This window comes from Pipra filicauda, unplaced genomic scaffold (genome assembly GCF_003945595.2).
Source record: "Pipra filicauda isolate LSUMZ 115617 unplaced genomic scaffold, ASM394559v2 scaffold35_size7292922_pilon, whole genome shotgun sequence".
Lineage (NCBI taxonomy): Eukaryota > Metazoa > Chordata > Aves > Passeriformes > Pipridae > Pipra > Pipra filicauda.
The window spans coordinates 4999021-5019179 of NW_024104487.1; the positions used below are offsets into that span (position 1 = coordinate 4999021).

The 20159-nt window shown below is 38.4% G+C and overlaps 2 protein-coding genes across 8 annotated transcripts in view; one reads left to right on the forward strand and one right to left on the reverse strand.

Moving 5' to 3' along the window:
* CERT1 (ceramide transporter 1) overlaps positions 1–11500 on the reverse strand; it is a 78724-nt gene extending 67224 nt beyond the window's left edge. For both annotated transcript variants that reach the window (XM_027710035.2, XM_027710034.2), the window contains exons 1-2: positions 10804–11500; positions 7367–7501 (exon numbers count right to left, since the gene is read on the reverse strand). In XM_027710035.2, coding sequence (XP_027565836.1) covers positions 7367–7501; positions 10804–10899 — 231 coding nt within the window. In that variant the 5' untranslated portion in view covers positions 10900–11500. The remainder of the gene's footprint in view (positions 1–7366; positions 7502–10803) is intronic.
* Positions 11392–20159, forward strand: part of POLK (DNA polymerase kappa) — a 33626-nt gene continuing 24858 nt past the window's right edge. The window contains exon 1 of one of the 6 annotated variants that reach the window (XM_027710028.2): positions 11392–11443. The gene's annotated coding sequence lies outside the window, so the exon portion shown is untranslated. Of the gene's footprint in view, positions 11623–11730; positions 11822–11884; positions 12040–20159 lie in introns of those variants that run through there. The other 5 variants (XM_039384555.1, XM_027710025.2, XM_027710027.2 and 2 more) reach the window with 5 other exon arrangements.

Sequence of the window (20159 nt, forward strand, 5' to 3'; positions counted from 1 at the left end):
ATGGCTGAGTGCAGCTGCATATTAGTAAATAAAAAAAAATATTCTGACCTTTTAACTTAATCATTCTATGAATGTATATCCAAAAGTGAGGTCTAATATTGCACAAATCCTAAATAGAGCTGTTGAAAACATCATTAATGGTATCACAAGACACATCAGATAACCAACAGTAAGTTGCCTAGGAGGACTATTGAGCAACACTACAACGCTGGAGGGAGTGACACATGAACCAACTGTATCCATGAACAAGAAATCAACTATTAATCAAACTTATGAAGACGCACAGAAATTCAGACTGAGCAAGAGTAAGGATTGCAAATACAGTAGAAAAAAACTGCTGAGTTTTAAAATCATAATTAACACCTAATGCAAACACTGAATATTTAAGACTTGATGTAGCATCTGTGAGAAACACTCCACAGCACGAACCTGCTCCAACATAAACCGCGGCCAGGAATTATGATCCTGAAGTGGATGCCAAATAACGAACAGTGTTAGAATTTAACTATCTTAATAAAAAGTCATGTGGGGGAACAATATTCTCACTGATAATAAGAAGTTGACGGAAGTACTGGTGGATTACAGCCCTAATTTCAAGTGTGTGGTAACACATGATTATATTCAAGTACTAAAGACTAATTCTTCAGCAATATTAAGTAATCCTAAAATATTTGCTTAATACACATTACAGATTTTTTTTCTTACATCTTAATCATTATGGAATCTTCATCATAGTACACAGAACAGCCTCACCTAAGTTGATCTAGGTGTGTATTTTTCCATTTCTGACAATTTCTTCAATACACACTATCAATCATCAATTCCTCCACCATGCCAAATAATTGGTTTTTGCTTGACAAGGATATTAGCACTTTATAGCACTTGGATATATACCAGGCAATGTTCTCATATTTTCACATTAACCCATCAATGGCTGGTTCAGATAACTCACATGCATACACAAATTTGAACAGAGGATGTGAGTGCTAAAACTAATTGTCCAGGAGAATCCCACATTTCAAGCAACTTCTGCCTGCTGCACAAGCAGCAGCCCAGTATCATTATCTCCCGGGCATTACCTCCTTTTCTCTTCTTCACTCTCCTGTTGCTCTTTGGCATTTTCCTCTTCAGAAAAGAATCACCTCTGGCCTTTCACACATGAGTAAGTACTCTTGGCCACATTTGCCTCTATTTAGAATATCTGTTTCCCATTTAACCAAGATCTTCTACCAGTCTGGATTTAGCTACTTGATTATTTGAGGCACACACCAAAGCCTAAAAGTACTAATTGCCACATCCTAAATAAACCCTTATCTAGTTAGGGCTTGTATTATATGTCTTAGTTTACTCAGGTCATCTTTTTAGTAGCAATTATGGCTGAGGAAGCACTTTATCAAATTACAGAAAATTAATTATTCAATTAAATGCTCATCACATCATACTAAACCAGATTGTTTTCCAACCTCAGACAGTTGGAAAAAATATTTTCCCATGCAATTAGCAATTATTACAAATTTACTGCTAGTGTTTCTGCCCAGGGCATAGATTTATAGCTTCGCTTTCTTAATAAAAGCTTTTACCAACTAAACCCTATCACTTCTTGTTCAACTAAACTAGCAACAGACTGAATCAAACCTATCAGTGGACAAAAACTGCAATTACAGCATTTTTTTATCATAAGCAGGCCTGTTATCAAGAACAAATTTTGGAGAGGTAGCTAGAAATGAACAAATCCAAAGTTTATCCATATTAGTTATCCAAGTGGGTCCACTTCTACACATTACCACACTACCTGAGTCAAAGATACATTTGACATGGTACAAAACGCAAAAGAAACACAGTAACATACCATTCATGTCAAGGTGAATTTTTGAAAGACTACTTTGAAAGACACAATTCGTCATGCTCCCAAGAATATTTGTCTAGCGCTGACACCTTCTTCAACAAAAACCACACATCTTTATTCTAAAACTTAGATATCTGTAAGGTCTGAAGTTTCTGTGAAGAAAAACTCTCATTGGAAGGTTCTGCGTCTGTTTTATGTGATGAACACATGAAGCATCCTCTCTTCATTTGTAAATCTGCTTTTAAAAATGTCAATCTGTACTTCCTCTCACAAGTGCCCAATTATTAATGGTGGGCAATGTTGCACTATAAATATAATAGAAGTACTAGAGTGAAGAAGGGCAGTTGTTCAGCTAACCTATCTCTAAAAAGTGGGGTAAGTTTTTTAATTTTAGTGGTTGATTACTGGAAACAAACATGTCGCACTCTCTTCAGACTATATGTAATGAAATGAAAAGCTTAAAACTGAAAACTACCAGTTTAGCTCTTTCATGTATAGTGTTCTTGTTCTTTCAGCAGACTGAAACTAACACATGTTTATATCTGCCCTAATTTATAAAATGAATATTTATGAAGTTCTTTACAACAGCAATTTATTACAACTTAGGGGGGAAAAAGCTAAGACAACTCACTAAGCCATCTCTCTGTAGACTTCCATTTTCTTTTCTTCTTGCTTGTCCTGAGCTCCAGATATTCACAGCAGATACTCAAAACCCTCACCTTTTAGAAGTTCATTCTGAAGGTAAATGGCTTGCTTGCAATTTGTATATTAATACAAAGCATCACTACTGCCTTCTTAAAGCAACTGTGCCTTTGAATTAAGTGTTTCTGAAAAAAACAACAACAAACTAGTTTACTTGAAAGTATCTCCACTATGCAAACTGAATTTTTTGCTCAGTCCTGGTTCAGGCGCTTCCACAGACCTGTCTAAACATCTTGTTACAACACAATAAAAACAAAGTGTTCTAAAAACCCCAAACTAATAACCAATAGCATGTTTCCATAAAGATTTTGATATCAGTATACATCATTGCAGTATAACCTAAGCCAAGAAAAAAATCACTGCATCACAGGTATTGCATCTCGTTTAAGTAATCAAACCAAAAAGTTTTTCTACATCAGTAATATAGACAGGAATGAAGATGAAGACTAACCACTGGATTAAAACAACATGGCAAGTTGAAGAAAAGCTGAAGTTTTAAGTTGAAACTCGAGGTTTTGGACCTCTTCCTCTGTAGGCAGTCACCTCTAGTGACAAAAAAACACAAAGTTCACACATGGCTGAGTTTAAGCATTCTTAAACTTTATCAAGCATGACACTTCTCTAAGCATTTTTCAAGATTGTCTGTACGGGTCCATGCAGAAGAGCTATCCTGACCAGGCAAATCCTTTCTGGAAAAACCCTAGAATTCACCAGATAAACACTTCGTTGTTAAGAATTTATAAAGAGATTTGAGAAGCTATTAATATAAATTACTACCATGATTAAATCAGTGATGGCCTTGCTGCAAGACTGCCTCAAGAGGGGGTCACAGAATGCTGTTCTTGACTTATCATGCTGTGACTACATTAGTTAGTCATGTACAAGTCACTCTGTACAACAGTGGTGATGACACTATATGAACAGACACAGTAATCAAGGCAAAGAAAATACAAGCTGAAAGACCTGTCCCCCTGAAAGTCGAACTTCCAGGTCTACAGAGTATTTTCTTTGTTCTTTTAATAAGAGACCCTAGACCTTCCAACTCCAAAACTGAGTCCCAAAGGTCCACCTCTACAGGACTGCCATGGATCCATTCTTAATCACGCATGCAGAATTTATTCTCCATTGGAAGTTTGACTTTAGGAATGAAAGAACTACGAAGCTTTAAGATAAAGAAGAGTGTCTTTAATAAAGACCATCTGGCACTGACAACCACCTACCAAAGTTACTTAGTAGGCTGAGATTAATACAACAAAGCTTAAATTTGTCCATATATCAACTTTTTATAACACCCATAATTTCCTCTCATCCATTGACTACATAGCAGAACTTTTAACTTGAGTTTCAGCTTCTACCCTTTTATAAACCAACTAAACACCTTTGAGATGTTTTTTCTTAGCTGGATAAAAGCAACTCAACATCATATAATGACTTTCATTGTCCTTCCACAAACCTAGTTCACACGGCCAGTTCTTGACGGTTCATTACTTGAGGTAATCCAGTGAGTATACAATAAATATTCATCCTTTAGTGCTTTATTCCAGAAAAATCAGCCCTTTTGAGCCCCAGGAGTTAATATAGCAAGTAGTCCAACCAGATCCCATATTTTTCATTCAATTAAAGACTACTGTCACAAGACCATACCTGTTCTGGAGGTATGACAATATAATTCTGCACTTGAAACACCCAAAAAAGCTAATTTAATTAGTCTGCCTTTCATCAAATAGAGGGGTGAGATGAGTGTCTTACAAAATATCCCTGTAGAATTATCTATCAATCCCTAACCAATGCAATACAAATGATAAAACAAGAGGAGAAACAACTGTGGGTTTCTGCATACAAGATTCATGTCTCAATTAATATTATGACTTAGAATTAGACTGATCTTCATTGCTGGAAGTACAGTAAGACTACTCAGTGACAGCAGCTTTCCAAACTTACGCTTATACATCAACAAAACATGGACATTCTGTAATAGGAGTAGAATTAACTATGCACAGAAAATCATTACATTCCCCCTGGATTCAAACATGCATACCTAATCTGAGTGCCTAAAAGAAAGCTTCATGAAACTCCAACCACCTACAAAGAAACATTACAGCCACGAACAACATCTCATTTCACTCATGTCCTGCATGGTACTGAAGGAAGACTTCCTGAAATACACCAGGTTAGGATAAAAGTAGTTACTACACCTGTCTCTGGATAGCAAGATCAAGGGAAACTGAACTTACAGTATAGTGAAAGATTGATGAAAAATATTAAAGATTAAGATCCCAACTACATCAAATCAGTTCAACTTACATTAAACCAGTAAGAAACCTGACTTCCCTTCCCTACCAAAGTAATCACAAGCCACGCAGTAAAGAGTAAGTTCCACTGACCGCAATGGTAGTTGTCACATATTGTCATCTCAACACTGACTTTAGCAGCTTGGTGTTCTATGCATTTAAATACATGCTAGAAAGCTTACAGTTAGTAAAGACATTACAAGGACACAGAATAAAGATTAACTATCTACCTCAGGAAGAATATTTTAAAAATTTACATTTAAGTATAAGCAATTTTCAATTGAAAACTTAGGTTAAAAAAAAAATTCAATTTGATACAAAACTATCAAGCCAGAAGCATTCATGCTAAAACTCTGACTTAGAAGTATGAATTCTGAAAAACTAAGAGACAGAATAATCACAGGACAGTTTCGAAAGAATATTTCTACATCCTAGAGACATGATCCAATGGTATTCCTGGACCTTTAAAATTTAGACAACAATAATTTTAATTGCAATTAGAAATAATTAAGAGGAATTTACTAGCTTTCAGGGATGCCATCTCAAACTACAGTCAAGCAATTAGACTGTCAAATACCACTCACAAAGCATGAACTTGAACGAAAATGGAACAACTAAAATATCAGATTAACTTTTAAAATTGTGGACACTTTTAATTCTTTCTCAATGTAGTCAAGAAGTTCAAGAACTGAAAACCGAATGCAACAATTCAATTCCAAGTTACCAGGTGTAACAAATGCCAGACAGAAGAGTTAAAAATTACCTGTAAGACGTTCCAGTGTTACATAATTACTAGTCAGAATACATGCTCACCAACTTCCCTTTACAAACTGCAATGTATCAAAACATTCCAGCAGAAATGGCAGCATCACTATAACCTCTCACTCCACCACCACAAGTGGAATTCAGGATGCTGAGATGTGCTCTACAGTGTGCTTCCAGATGTTCTTTCATCAACATCCTTGCCAGTACCTTCCTGTCTCTTCCTGGTTGGCATGCTAAGCCTCTTGCTAGCGAACTTGAAAACTTTTTGGAAGTCCTGAGCAGAGGCTAAGTCAGAACTCCTAGAGACTGTTGTTATGTATGATAAATTCCTGATTAAGCAACATCTTGAGCAAGTTTAAAAAGTTTAAGCAGTTTATAAAACAGTTTTAAAATACATTAGGTGATCTGTTTCAATTTATAGATGACTATGATACCTGTCAGACATATATATGTAAACTTCTCCTTTCCTTCACAAGCTTTTTTTCCAAAATGCATATGGTTGATGTTATCAATACAGGTTTTTTTTTTTCAAACCAAGATGTGTTTATTAAAATTCTAGTTGTTAGCTGATTATTACTAAGAAAGAGAATACTTCTCATTTGTCATCTTTAATTCAGTTTGAAAAAAACCCCACATATTTGGTGGAATAAGAATATAAATAGTAAGATTTAACACTATTACTCTAGGAATTTGTGTGCTAGACAGAAGTCCAGCTCTTTTTACCTAAATCACATAACTGGACTGACTATTTAATGGTACTGCAGAAAAGCTACAGTATGCTTTTTGACAAGCATTAGTCATAATGCATATCCATAATTCTGAAAGCCAAAAAAGCAAATTTTTTTTCTTTATCTAAGACAAATTCACCTTTATGAGATTTTATACTATTGTAAAGATTGGAAAAGACCTCTAATATCGAGTCCAACCATCAACCCAGCACGACCACCACATTCACCATTAAACCATGTCCTCAAGTTCCATCATATCCACAGGTTTTTTTAACACTACCAGGGTCAGTGACTCCACCACTTCCCTGGACACCCTGTTCCAATGTTTTATAACGCTTTCTCTGAAGCCATTTTTCCTGATATCTAATCTAAACCTCCCATGGTACAACTTGAGACCATTTACTCTCGTCCTGTAACTTGTTATCTGGCAAACTAGACTTGACTAAAACCTCCTTTCAGGTAATTGTAGAGGGCAATAAGGTACCCCCTGAGCCTCCTTTTCTCAGGCTAAACAATCCCAGCTCCCTCAGCCAATCCTCATATGACTTGTGCTCATTTATATGTAGGCTCTTTATTCTTATCAGTGTATTCTGAACCTTCTTTTACAGCAACACACAAACTTGTTCAGAGCAAGCACGTTTTAGAAGAAATTTTCCCTTTGGAAACATTCTACAGAGTCATATTCAGAAAGTACAGTCAAACCTTCTCTCTCTAGTGCAAAGACTGTGAAAGATGGCACCTCCTCTGGGAAGTTGGTCTGGGGTCTGGGAAAAAATGTTGCAGCCTTCAGAGGCAAACAGTATCTCTATCCACAAAAACCTCTAATGTAAGAAACAAAATGCTGCTCACTGAAGCCACAAATGAGAACCGCTTGTTTTCTTATTAGCAACTCCTTGCCCTGCTTCACAGTGTTCCACTCACTGTCATAAGTAGATGACCTAAGAGAATTAGCCATACCCATATTTCCTTTCACCAAATACAAACATATAACGCCTCAAAACATGAAATAATGGCAATAATGAAATAGTACTCACTGTAATCACAGCCTTGCTCAGACAGATAGAGCCTCTGCAGCCATACTCAGTTTCATCTTCAGACTTGTAATAACTGAGTGTGTTGCTTTTCAGAACTACCCATCGATCCTGCCACCCATGAATGTAGTTGGTCCACTGTAAAAAAAATGTCCAAAGATCAGCTAATAGAAACATAACAATAAAAGGAAGTAAAATGGATATTTTTCAGGTTTTTGAGCATGTTCAGAAAAAAGCAACTTATTTTTACAAGTTCTTCCCAACTGAGGACTTTTTTCTACTCAGAGCTCCTAGAATAATTTTACAAACTCCTAAAGGTACAAAAACTCAGTTGTCCCAAAGAGCCAATATAGAGACAGATGTCTTGACTGCAACTGCATTGCCAAGGCCAGTTACAATAAAGATAATAGTACAAATTGAGGAAACTGGGGGAGGGAGAAAATCAAAATTAACTACTAAAGAGAATTTAGGTACCTGATATAAAATTGGGAGTTAGGTCAAAAGACTTAAAGGGAACATGAAATAAATTTTATATAAAATGTCATATAAAGTTCTCTTCATAGAAATAAAATCATGCCATTATCTCATGATACAGTAAATAACTATTGTGCCTAGAGGAATCAGGTTTTTATCAATTTAATACTGCTTTAGGTTTTAATTCTAACCACTTTCACAAAGAAGATACTTGCTTATCAGCAGACATTCAATCATGCTTTTGCTGTTCAGATTTTTCTAGGGACTTCACATTCACACATGGAATAAAACCAATTTTTCAGGAACAAATTCTGGATTAATTCTAGAGAGATGTAGTAAGAAGTGACTAAAAGTTCTGATTATTAATCTTATCTTTGCAACATCTTCCCAACTGCATTTCGTAGAATCATATCATATTGATAGAAAATCAGGACTATCCTATAATTCTGACAATACACTGGGCTTAGTCTTCAATCACAGTAAAAATATTACAAATTTGATAAAAACAGAACCAAAGCATTGAAAACAATCTTATGATGCAAGCATTACTTTGATTATGACGAGTGTTCTTTGACAAAAAGCTCAGAAAAGTAAGCTCTTATTAGCATTTAAATCCAACCATTATTCATCATTTTGTAATATAAAAATGAGGAGGGGATAAAAATCAACCAACCGCCTTATTTCCACATTATACTACACTTATTAGTTAACACATATTCTATAACTACATGTTAACTCTAATTATCAGACGATGAGGTCTAAAGAAAAAAATTACCTCTGAGAAATTCCTAACGATTTTCAAATGTGGGCAAGACCTCGATTTGCTCTCCAAATATAAAGCCATTTTTCATCTCTTAATACAACTAATTGCTAAGTTCAGCATTACTTAAAGAAAGCTTCAGCTGTGTCAGTACATGAACTGGTAGTACAAGCTATGGAGGTATATTATTTCCTGCCTTCCTCTTTTCCTATCTCTTATGTTTCCAACTCCTCCTAAGAGGTGAAAGACAGAGCCCAAAGTTGTCTTCGGCAAAAAAGCAAGGGAATGCACCTTTTCTTTTTCGAAAAAGTTAAGAGAGACAAATATAGCAGTCAATCTTGCATCTGCTGTTGCAATCGAAGCTTGCTGTTGCAATTCAAGTGTGCCATGAATTAAGAGACTCCTTAAAGCATACTTGGGTAAACACGAGGTTTTGGCTGAGAAGTGACCACTGTTTTTCCAAGCATCTAGAAAAACTAGATGTTCAAGAAGTACTCTTCCACGCTGAAGTTCTTTCTTCATATCCACCTTAAAATCGTTAGCAGGAAACAAAATGGAAAAAAAGCCTAGAGTTTCAAAACATTTCAAAACACCAGCAGGACGTACTTCTAACAAGTTTCTCTTACCAAATTACTCCATTTCCTTCAAAGCTTTTCTCTTTAGCGAAAGGCAGAACTACTGAAACACTAAGTACATAGCAAACTGCAGCTTATTTCTTTGATTTTAGAACTTAAGTAAGTTAATAAAAATAGATATTTCCTTAGTAGAAAGTTCAGCATGCTACCATTTCATTTCAATTAGTTTGTCTCAATTATTACTGAGGTATCAACTAACAAAAGGTAACCTCATCCCTCAAACATACTCATTGCAACAGGTTTCGCCACACTTGACTATTCAGATTAAATTCCTCACAGGAAAGTCAGTGTTTGCTACACTCAGCATGTTCATCTACAAAAGCAAAAAGTTTGCACATACCTAAGCTACAGAATGTCTGAAGCCATGGCTTCACCTTCTATGCCAGAAACAGTACCTGGACTTAATTTTTAATTTGCTAACACAAAAATGAATTAAATCTCACAGATTACATCCCTTCTAATGATGGAAGCGTCTTACCAAAGAAAACCTTTGCAATGAAAAAAACCCCAAACAAAATAGCAAAACTACACCAATCAAAAAATCTCACATTGTAACTGCTGTAACAGCCATCTCATCCTCCCTCTGCCATCCACTGTTAAATAAGAAGATCTTACAAATGCAAGCAGAGATCCTTCTTTTCTCCTAACCATTCTTCTTATCTCTGGAAGGATGGAAGCATATCCATCCATATCCATTCTCAGGATGGAAGTAGTTCAGAGTCCCTCACAACAAGCAGAGTGTGACCTGCTTTCTCTGCATCCAGGGCCAGTTTAAGATCTCCGTATCCTGTAACTTATATCTCCTACGTTGGCTTGTGCCCAGCCTTATCATGAAGGGCAGGGAAAAAAATGCAAGACGTAGTGCTTTAATTCTAAACATTATTCTGAATATACTTTCCGTAATTTAAAAAAAAAAAAGAAGTGGTCAAACTTAGTAATTTAATATTCAACTTCAAAGTACTTCTAAAAATAAGATTTCCCGGTACAACCCGACACATACTTGGATATCACCTTATTTTCAGCGATAAAAGAGGAAAAAAAAACCGGCTATTTTTAAAAGGGGAAACAAGCTGTAGGGCCATTTTCCTTTTCCGTTCCTCCCGTTATCTCTTGCTGCAGGAGTATTTCTTTATTGCCCTGCCACTGAAAGCCATGCCCGCTCCCGGGCCACCACGGTGCCTGCGGGAGCTCCCGGGGTGCCCCGACACCCAGGCCGGGAGCCCGAGGCGCGGGGAGACGCCCTCTCGGCCCGGCTCCGCGGGGCCCCGCAGCGGACGGGCGGCGAGCTGGGGGCCGGCCGGGACCGCAGCTGTCCCCGGGGAAGGATGGGCTGCTCCGGGCGCGGGGGGCGGCGGGGCCGAGGGAGGGGGCGCGGGCGCCGGCACAGCTCTGCCTGGCAGCGGCTACGCCGTCAGGTGGCGGCTGCCTCGGCCGTGCCAGCGCCGCCCGCGGAGCCGCACAGCCCCCCCCCCCCGCACGGCCCCTCGGCCTCACTCCCTGGGGCTGACAGCGAGGAGGGGAGCGGGGATGGGGGAGCGCCGGGCTGCGGGAAGGGGGTAGAGGCGGCTTACCTTGCTGAGCACCCCGCAGAGCTCAATGGGCAACCCGAGCTCGGTCTCAGGGTCCTCCTCGGAGCCGGAGGAATTCCAGCTCTGGTTGTCCGACATGGAGCCCGGAGCCGCAGCCACCGCCGAGCTGGGAAAGAGCCGGAGCGGCCCCCGCCCACAGCAGCCTCCTCCTCCTCCTCCTGCCGAAGGGACGGGAGCGCCGGGCTCTACCTGAGCGGGTGCCGCCGTCGAGCGCCGCCCACCCCTGCCAGCGAGCTGCCAGCGACCGGCCGGCGACCAGGCTCGCAGCCCCAGACTCCCCTCAGCGAGGCCCCGCAGACCCCGCCCGCGGCCAGAGCCACAACACCGGGACGCTGAGGGGAGGAGGGGCGAGCGCGCGCCCGCTCAGCGCGCCGCCGCCGCCGCCATTTTAGGGGAGGCGGGCACTCCGAGCCACCACTCACCAGCCCCGCCCCGCCAGCCGCGCGGCGCCCCACGGGAGGTGTAGTCCAGCACCGCGGAGCCGTAAGCGAGGCGCTGCTTCCCCTCGATAGTGCCACAGGGCATGCTGGGAGGTGTAGTCTCAGCCCTGCCGGCGGACTGCCGCCATCTTGATTTCGTCGTTCCCGTGGCGGTGTCGGCAGGTCTCGCGTCAGCGCCCCTGGTGAGGGGAACTCCGCTCCCGAGGGCGGCGGTGCTGCTCGGGGGATGTTTGCTTTGTCTCTTGCTTTATCCTTTGCGTTATCTTTAGCGAGGCGAAGCGTCTCTCTGGCTCTGCTTGCTTTTTAGGGTGAGGAGATGCAGCCTCGCCTTCCTCTCCTCGAACTGGCGGGATTCGGGGAGGTGAGGGGGTGTGAACTTCAAACTTTTCCCTAATCAAAGAAGGTGGAGGCGGTGGGAAGGGGCGGGAAGTGCTGCCGGCTCCGGTGAAATGTGACGGGAGGGCGGGTCCGTCCCGGTTCCGCTTCGCCGGTGATGTCCCACGGCGTGGGACGGGCAGAGCTGGTACTCTGGTGGGTCGGCGTTCGGCACCAGCTGCGAGGTACTGCGGGTGTCCTGGCATCCATTTATCAAACTGCTTTCGCAGTTGAGGGAATAAAACGCTGATTTCTTTCTTCAGACTTAAGTCTGACACACCTATATTCGTCCATGTTTATGGATAGAGGAATATTTGCAGAGAGGGGGAAAGGCCCAACCCCACCGTTGAACCTGTCACTTCAAGATTTTTGGGCAGGTGTAGTGGTTTGGGAAGGACTTACGGTTCGTACTAACTCATCTCCTTTCTCGTGATTTCTTGGGCGGGGGGGGGGGAAGTGCATTAAATATGCTGGTTGAGGAAATTTCAGTTTTGGAATTTATACTTCTGGTTGTATCGCAAGAACAATGCTGTAGTATTCTTTCCTCTCTCTTCATCCTTATGACTAGTCCTTGTGAAATTTTCCCATGTTCGGTGGTTTGACATTTCTGTGAGGATTTAATATTTTTTTGAAAGAGAATTTTTATACATTTATGTGCATTTATATGCATTCTCAATATGTAGAGGCTAAAAGTTAAATAATATTCATGCCTGTGTTAAGTCTCAGGTATAAAGATATTTACAATAAATGCAGCACTGAGTGATTCATGAAGAAGCATCATTGTCCTAAACAATTAGAAATAACGGACAGCCACAGACATCTTAATGTTTGTCTAATCACTGCAATGCACAGAAAAAAACTGTTACAGGAGTCTACTATGGGTGCTACTTTAGACAATTTTCTAAAACATAAATCACTATCACAAACCTATGTTCTTTGATTAACCATCTGTTTGGAAAGAAACCAAGCCTGACTTTTAGTTCTTAGTGTCAGTTGCAATGTACTGTATTTGTCAAGCAAGCAGAGTGGCCAGGTTTTGTACATGTTGGTATGTATGAGAATACTTTATAGTTTTTTTCTGCATACATTTTTGAAATTAAATGGTATCACCTGTAAAGCCAATTGTGTTAACCCGTTAAACTCTGAATGAGTTTCTTTACCCTGATCCAGAGCAGGAGGAGAAGAGACATGTCTGAGCAAGTCCTTTTAGTAGTGACAGTGATGTGTACATAGCCATTCCCTGTTATGCTTTCAATCTGTGACTTTTCACTTAGTTACAGAAGAAGTTTGCCTTTTTTTTTTCTTTTCCTCCCCCTCCAGGGCACTGATTGACTCAATCAGGTATTAAAAAATAAAAATGCCTAGGAAGATATTTTTTCAGGTTGTTCAACAAACATATTCATCCTTTATAGAGAGAATATTTGTTTTGATTATTAAGTCTGGTTAGCATTTTATAACCAAACTTTAAATGAAAAAATACTGGATGCTAAAAGGTTTGCCTTTTCAGCTTTTCATATAATGCACTGTCTGTGCTAGCTAGCAGATTTTTTTTACATCTGCCACATACTCCAAATACATCTTATTTTTTCCCACAGTGTCACCAGTTTATGTTCTTCCAAAAGCTGTATTGCGATTGTGAATACCTTGTGTAAATCACCTCTTTTTTCTAAATGTTCCAACTGTCTTTTTAAAATATAACGTGCTGTTTGTTACTCTTAATGAGATCAGGCCATATGTATATTAGCAAGCATGTGGTGCAGTGGGCGTAGATATGTAAAGGAAAGATTTAATGCTGAGGACTGGAAGTTCTTATAAATGCTTCGAGAGGTTTATTTTTGGACTACAGTACTCTGATCCCATGGAGGGCACATAAGTTAACAATTGTCATGTGGCAGGTGTGCTCTGGAAGCACAGTCTTCCAGTTAAGTATAGTTTGAAAGGAATTTGGTTTACCTCCCCCAAGACCAATCTGGGATGCAAACTAAAGCACGGGAAATGGAGAAGATCAAACTGATGTGCTGGTGCACTCACTCCCCTCTACCCCCTTCTGTGCCTTTTCTACTGAACCTTTATTTTGTGTTTCATTGCTGTGTGTATTCTTTCATTGGAAGTCACCCCATCCCCAGTCTGTACCCTTTTTAGTGTCTTGAGATGGCTAGAAGTTTACAAATTATTGTTTTAAGTGGAAATAGTCATCACCTTTGTCAGAACAGCACAACAGATAGTGTTGTTCTATATTGCTGACACATTACTTATAATACAAAATGGGGTGAGTTTGACTTCTAGGGATGTCAGTCATAATAAGCAGTGTAAAGTGGGTAACTTTATAAATATCTTTATTTTTTTGTTCTCCCTATTTGTATATCTTTTTTCCACTATCATACCTTCCGGTTTAGGGTGTTCGTTGTAAGTTTTTAAAAGTCACCCCTAGTATGTGAACACTTCCTAGTATGTTCATGAGCATGATCATGTTTGTTCTGAAATCTGAGACTATTTTTCTTAAGAGGATCCTTTAAGGAGCTTTGTTATGCAACAGCATATTGCCTAATAGTATGGGCTCAGAAATATTAATGATTCAGACAATTTCTTCTAAAGCAATTGTGGTCTCTGTGAGTCACTGAATTAAGGTTTTTCTTCTAAGTAAAAAAAATAAAAATAAATAATGTATAAATATGTTGTCACTAAACACATCTGTAGAGGCCATGTTGCAGATAAGTACATCACCTATGATGTAGTTTTTACTGATGAATGTTGTTATTAAGTGTTCAGTTCCTTCATTATTTTCTTTATGGATTAAATTGCTAAAGCCTTTGTTTTCAGTAATCAGGAAGTGCTGGGAAAACTTAGTTAGAAACTTGAAATGAATCTTTCAGTTGAAAAGGTCTTCAGTTGAAAATGCGGAGCAGAGACAGAAGAAGATATGATGATTCTTTGTCCTTCAGATAAACTTTGACATTTTAAAGACATGAGGGTTTTTTGACAGAGAAACTGAAAGCAGAATTTAGAAAAGAATTGCATTGCATCCTGCCTGCAGAAAATTGATAGGAGATGAGTATTCCACTTCTTTTGCTCTTCACATAAGTGAAGAATTATTTGAACAGTTTGATGAATGGAATAAAATACATATTTTGGCATTTAATTTTGGGCATTGTCAGAAGCTGTCTCTATTATCTGTTTACTTGCAGTGTGAATTATTTACTTTTCAAAAGGATGGATTTGACTAATTTGCTGTATCCTAAAGTCAATGAGTATAGAAAAGACATAATTCTAAGGCCTCATTTTCTTCAGGGCTAAGTCTAGGTGCTTGTATGGGATCTTTGTTTTTGCAAAATGCTGAGTCAGCTGCTACTTGAAAAATAGTGCCATTTTCACTTCCATGAATTATGTTCCAGTTTTCTGTTCCATATTAATTTTTCATGTACCTTGGCTGATTACAGTTGTAAAAATACCTACATCTTTATCGGAAGATTCTGTTTTCTGAAAGCTCAGATTTTATTATATATTGAGAGAGAGAATAGTGAAAACAGTAACAGTGTTGAATGCACTAGTAGAGAACCTAGGTTGTTAACACAATGTATATTAAATGCTGACACTACTGTTGTGGAGTTTCTTTTGCCAGTTCCTTTTTTTTTGAAATCACTACAGGATTAAAATTGATGGAAGACTTCTCAGGGCTATTCTGAAAGCAGGGCTCTTGTAAATATCAACCCATCTGTGGCTGAAAGGAATTGAGTAGATAGTTCAGAAGGACAGTCTGATGTACTTGCTTGCACATGCCTTTGTTGGTGGTTTACCTTGCTGAGGAGAGACTTCAAAGCAACTGATACTTAAATCATTATCAGAGGAACAAGTTTTTACAAGGAAATGAGAGCTAAACCGTTTGCTAAATTTGATCAAGCCAGAGTGTTTCCTTGCCAAATGAATACTCAGAAAAGACAGGTGCACTTCTTTTTGGAAAGTATGCAATATGCATACATTATATACATAAGTATTCTCTCAGGTACATGATGTAAATCTTGGGGTTGTCCTGTGCAGGCTCGGGAGTTGGACTTTGATGATCCCATGGGTCCCATTCAACTCAGGATGTTCTATGTTTAATATAATTGTTACTATTTTGGGATAAAATCCTTATCCAAGTAATGGATAAATCAAGCACTATTAAATAAAACGTTCTATGGAGTTTGTAGCATAACCTTTTAAATATCAGAAATGTTAAAAACATTCTAGTGGAGTTAAATTTTTCTAGTTTGCTGAATTTATGTTTGTTATTGTCTTAGAAATTAAAGAAATAAAGCAATTTGTGTGAAATCTATTGTTCAAAGGCCCTGACTATTAGGACATGATTTTCTTTACTGAGGTGGGTTAGATGGGTTTTGTTCTTTAATGATGCATGTGTTGCTTACACAGACTGGATGAAGATACTTCTGTGCAACAAGTGGCATAAGAAGTGTAGCTTTGTGGCCACCAGTTCAATCTAAATTAGCAGTTGGAGTAAAACCCAAGTATTTTCCAATAAGAATGTTGATTTAGATGAGTTCTGGTCTTATTGGGAAGGTCTCATATAGTCTCTCGTATTATAGCGTTGTTTCAGTAGCACCCAGAGAATTTGTTTTGAGGTGGTTTCCAGCTGCAATCATTTCCAGTGCAAAGGAGACATTTGGAAGGTTGGGAGTGAGAGTTACTCTTGAATCTGTCTCCTCAACTTGTTTGTTCTGCATTTCACTCTTCTATTCTTTATTCTTCAAGAACTGTTTAATGCTTGGCAAAAATTAGTGAAGCAGATAAATTATTTAATGCTTACTTGTGAAGTAGGGTCTTTGGTACAAGTGAATTTCATTTCTGTCCCAGAATGGATGAAGTCCTAGCTTTGTTAATTGTTTATTGTGCTTTCAGTGCTTTTACAGAACTATTAACACCTTGACCTTGTCATTGAAATTATGGTTAATATTGATTTTCTTCTGAAGTAGCCTATGTAATTAAGGATTCTGGAAGGTATTCCTTTATTCGTTCTCTACATTTGTACATCAAGTACAAATACAAGCCATTTCCTTCATGCTGGTTCAGTCAACTGTTCAAAAATATGCTCAATATGAATAAAGGTAGAGGCACATGAAATTAAATTGTTGCTCTGACTTTATTGCTGTTTCAGTCTCTTAATACTTTCAAAATACAATCAAAAATTGATACAAATATGTAGCCCTGTCTGGCTAGTACAGTTGAGTTCTGTGCCTGCTTCTAGAACAGCTTGGCTGGGATTTTATTAGTGATCTTTTTCCACTTGTAAGCATCCCAAGTTACTAATAAATGTTTCTACTCAGTAGTGGTGTTCTGTGATTCCTCTCCACATTTCTCCCCCCTTGTTTTACATTAATGCTGGCACTCACTGCCAAAGTCTTTCTCTGTACCTTCCTGTAGCAATTGGAAAGTTACCTCATCCACCCTATTTCCTCTCATTCCCAAATCACAGGAATAATAGGATAGTATTTTACTGTAGACTGCTTTCATGGACTTATCTACTTTCACGTCTGCTTACTCAGCGTGATGCTTGAAGAGATGTAGTGTGTTCTGTCAGAGGAAACAGCTCAGTCTTGCAACAGCTTCTTGAAGGACAGCGTGATGATCTTGGAGGTCTTTTCCAACCTAATCTATTCTATGATTCTATGATTCTATGCCAAAAATTTGTCACTCTGCCTAGACTGAGTTAGTGTTTCATTAGACTCTAAACCTTTACCCACTTTTTCCAAGTTGTTTTAACAAAACATATTTATAACATTGTGTCATCACAAATTAAATGTTTTCTCTAGGTTAATTGAAATAGTTACTGCTTGTCCTCACCACTGTCCACACTGACATTTTGTTCACATTTTGCATAGTTCCAAGCTGTGCCGCTTCTGTATTACCTTTAGATATTTCCATTTTCAGTTTGCAGATGACCACTGTTTTTTATCTGTCAGTACTGTGTCTGTTGTTTTATTGTAACTATTGTGATTCACTTCAATATGTTAAATATTTTATGTATTTTTTTCAGACCTATTAATCTGAAACCAAGGTAATATTCATGTTCTATTCATGTTAAGCAGATAGAAATTGTATCAGTTGTTATTCAAGTTTTCTCTTCTATACACCTTTAATCTTGGCTGGAGAACTAATGTCATGTCCTGAAATAAATATTTCTTCCTAATTTCAACTAAGGTACTATTTGATATTTGGACATTTGCTCATCTAGTACTAGCAATGTATTTTGCTGCACACAAAAAGCTAAAAAGATTAAATACATCAGAGATCACCATTTGTGAGACTTTTAAAAGACAATTATTTTTTCCATCATGGTTTTGTTTTATTGTTGAATAAGTAACAATGGCTAGAGAAGACTTTTGACTGACATAAATTAGTGTTTAAAGCTTCTACTGTAAAACTGGGCCTTTATGAGTGATCTGAATGAGAAAGGGGAAAAATTTGTGTATATTAGGAGAAAGACACTTTCAGGAATAAGGAAGAGCTGAAACACGTTACAAAGACTGGAATAGGAAATGAAAGCAATCTTGTGTTCATTCTAGCTTCTTGAAGGGAAAGAGTGATAAAAGAACGAGGAGGAATAGTGGAGGCACATTTACCTTGAAGAAAATATTTATGGGGAATTGTGCCTGTTGCTTACAGAGATTGCCAGTAACCATGAAATTGTTGGGAACTAGCTGATATGGGCGTGCTTATGAACATGAGATGAAACTTGAAATGTTGTGTGGGATGCAGTGGTTTTTCCTTTGATTGAAGTCTAGCAAACTGCTCTGGTAGATGTGAATGCTAACTGTAAGAGATTGCCCTACTGCCAGTGAAAAATTTATGAAAATATTCAGCGTCATGGTATTTGACAGATACGCATCGGAGCTATGAAGCTACTCCTATTCCCAGAAGCTGTTATAGAAGCTCAAGTGCTACTAAAGGGTCAGGAAAATAGTTCTAGTCTCTACAACAACTTCTGTTCTTTGAAATACAACACACTGGAGATAAACACAGCATTAAGTACCTGATCTTGCATTTTCAGAAGACATCAGAGATAATACTCTGAATTAATAGTATATGACTAAAATTTGGATATTTTTGTTGGAACCTTTTTGTAAATATGGCTTTCTTTAATGTCTTGACTTCAGTTGTCTAGTATGTTTCCATAGAAGATCTTCAGGAGAATACGAACAATAATTTTTAAGTCATCTATGTGGTTCTTTAGTAGCAAAAATTAATTTCTAAACACAAAAATACATAATGACCTTCTTAAGTTTGGTTGCTCATGAGGCCCACTGAAGTCCTGGAGTGGAAAAGTGGCATTTAAAGAAAAAAGTCACACTCTTAGATTTGTGTGATTTGTGGTTATTTAATAGAGCAGCTGTGTTTGCCTGAAAAGGTGTGGCTTCTCCAAGTGGGGAGGGCTCCGGTCACAGGGAGCAGCTTGAAGAGGAAGTTGAGGAGTCAGTGTTCTTTCTGCATGACAGGAAAACTGAAGTGGATTGTGAGTCAGTGACTTGGGGTAGAAAGAAATTATTTCTGTATGCTTTTCCAGTAATAAATATATTTTAAGTTCATTATACCATTATCACACTTGGATTTTTTTATCAGGGCCTGTTGTGAAATGGCAAGGAGAAATGGTTTTAAACTGAGGAGGATTGGTTTTGATTAGATACAAGAAAAGTGGGTTTTTTACAGTGAAGATGGTGAAACACTCTAGAACAGGTTGTCCAGAGAGGTGGTGGATGCCCTACACTTGGAAACATTCAGTGTCAGGTTGGACGGGACTTTGAGCAACTTGATCTGGTTGAAGATGTCCCTGCTCGTTGCAGGGCCTTGGACTTGATGACCTCTAAAAGGTCCCTTCCAACTCAAACTGTTCTATAACTGCTTGTTTAAATCTGGTGAAAACAAGACCACACGTTCACTCAATAGAAGATGAAATTCACCTTCTTTATTTTTTTGAGATCAATTTAAAAACTAGACAATTTTCCATGTAATTAAAGCCTATTGTTGGATTCAGCTATTTACTTTCGTAAAGAAAAAGGGAGGGTGTCAGAAGTTCACACATCAGAAGTACCCGCATGTATGAGAAATTGCTGATGGAAGTAATTGAGTAGTAAAGGCTTGGTAAGTTCTACCAGTTGGATACCATGGCTCTACACATTAATGGAAAAAAAAGAATATATGACTTTTACCCTGAATTAAACTATAGGGTTTTATTCAAAACTTTTAACTTAAGCCATCTGTTTCTAAAAGATGAGCTTTAACACAAACAAGAGTTTTGAATTTGAGCTAGAAATTACTGGGAACGATTCTATGGCTTTTCTCAAGTATGAACGAGGACTAAATAAGCAGTGGTCTTCTGTAATTTAAAAATAATTCAGCTTCTTTTAACATAATAGTCTAGTAAATAGTATTTCGTGCTTAAAACAGTGTTGTTTCATCTGATAGGCATAAATAGCATGTACCTATGTAAGGTGTACTAGTCTTTACCTGAAGTTGGTGGTGCTCCATTATTTC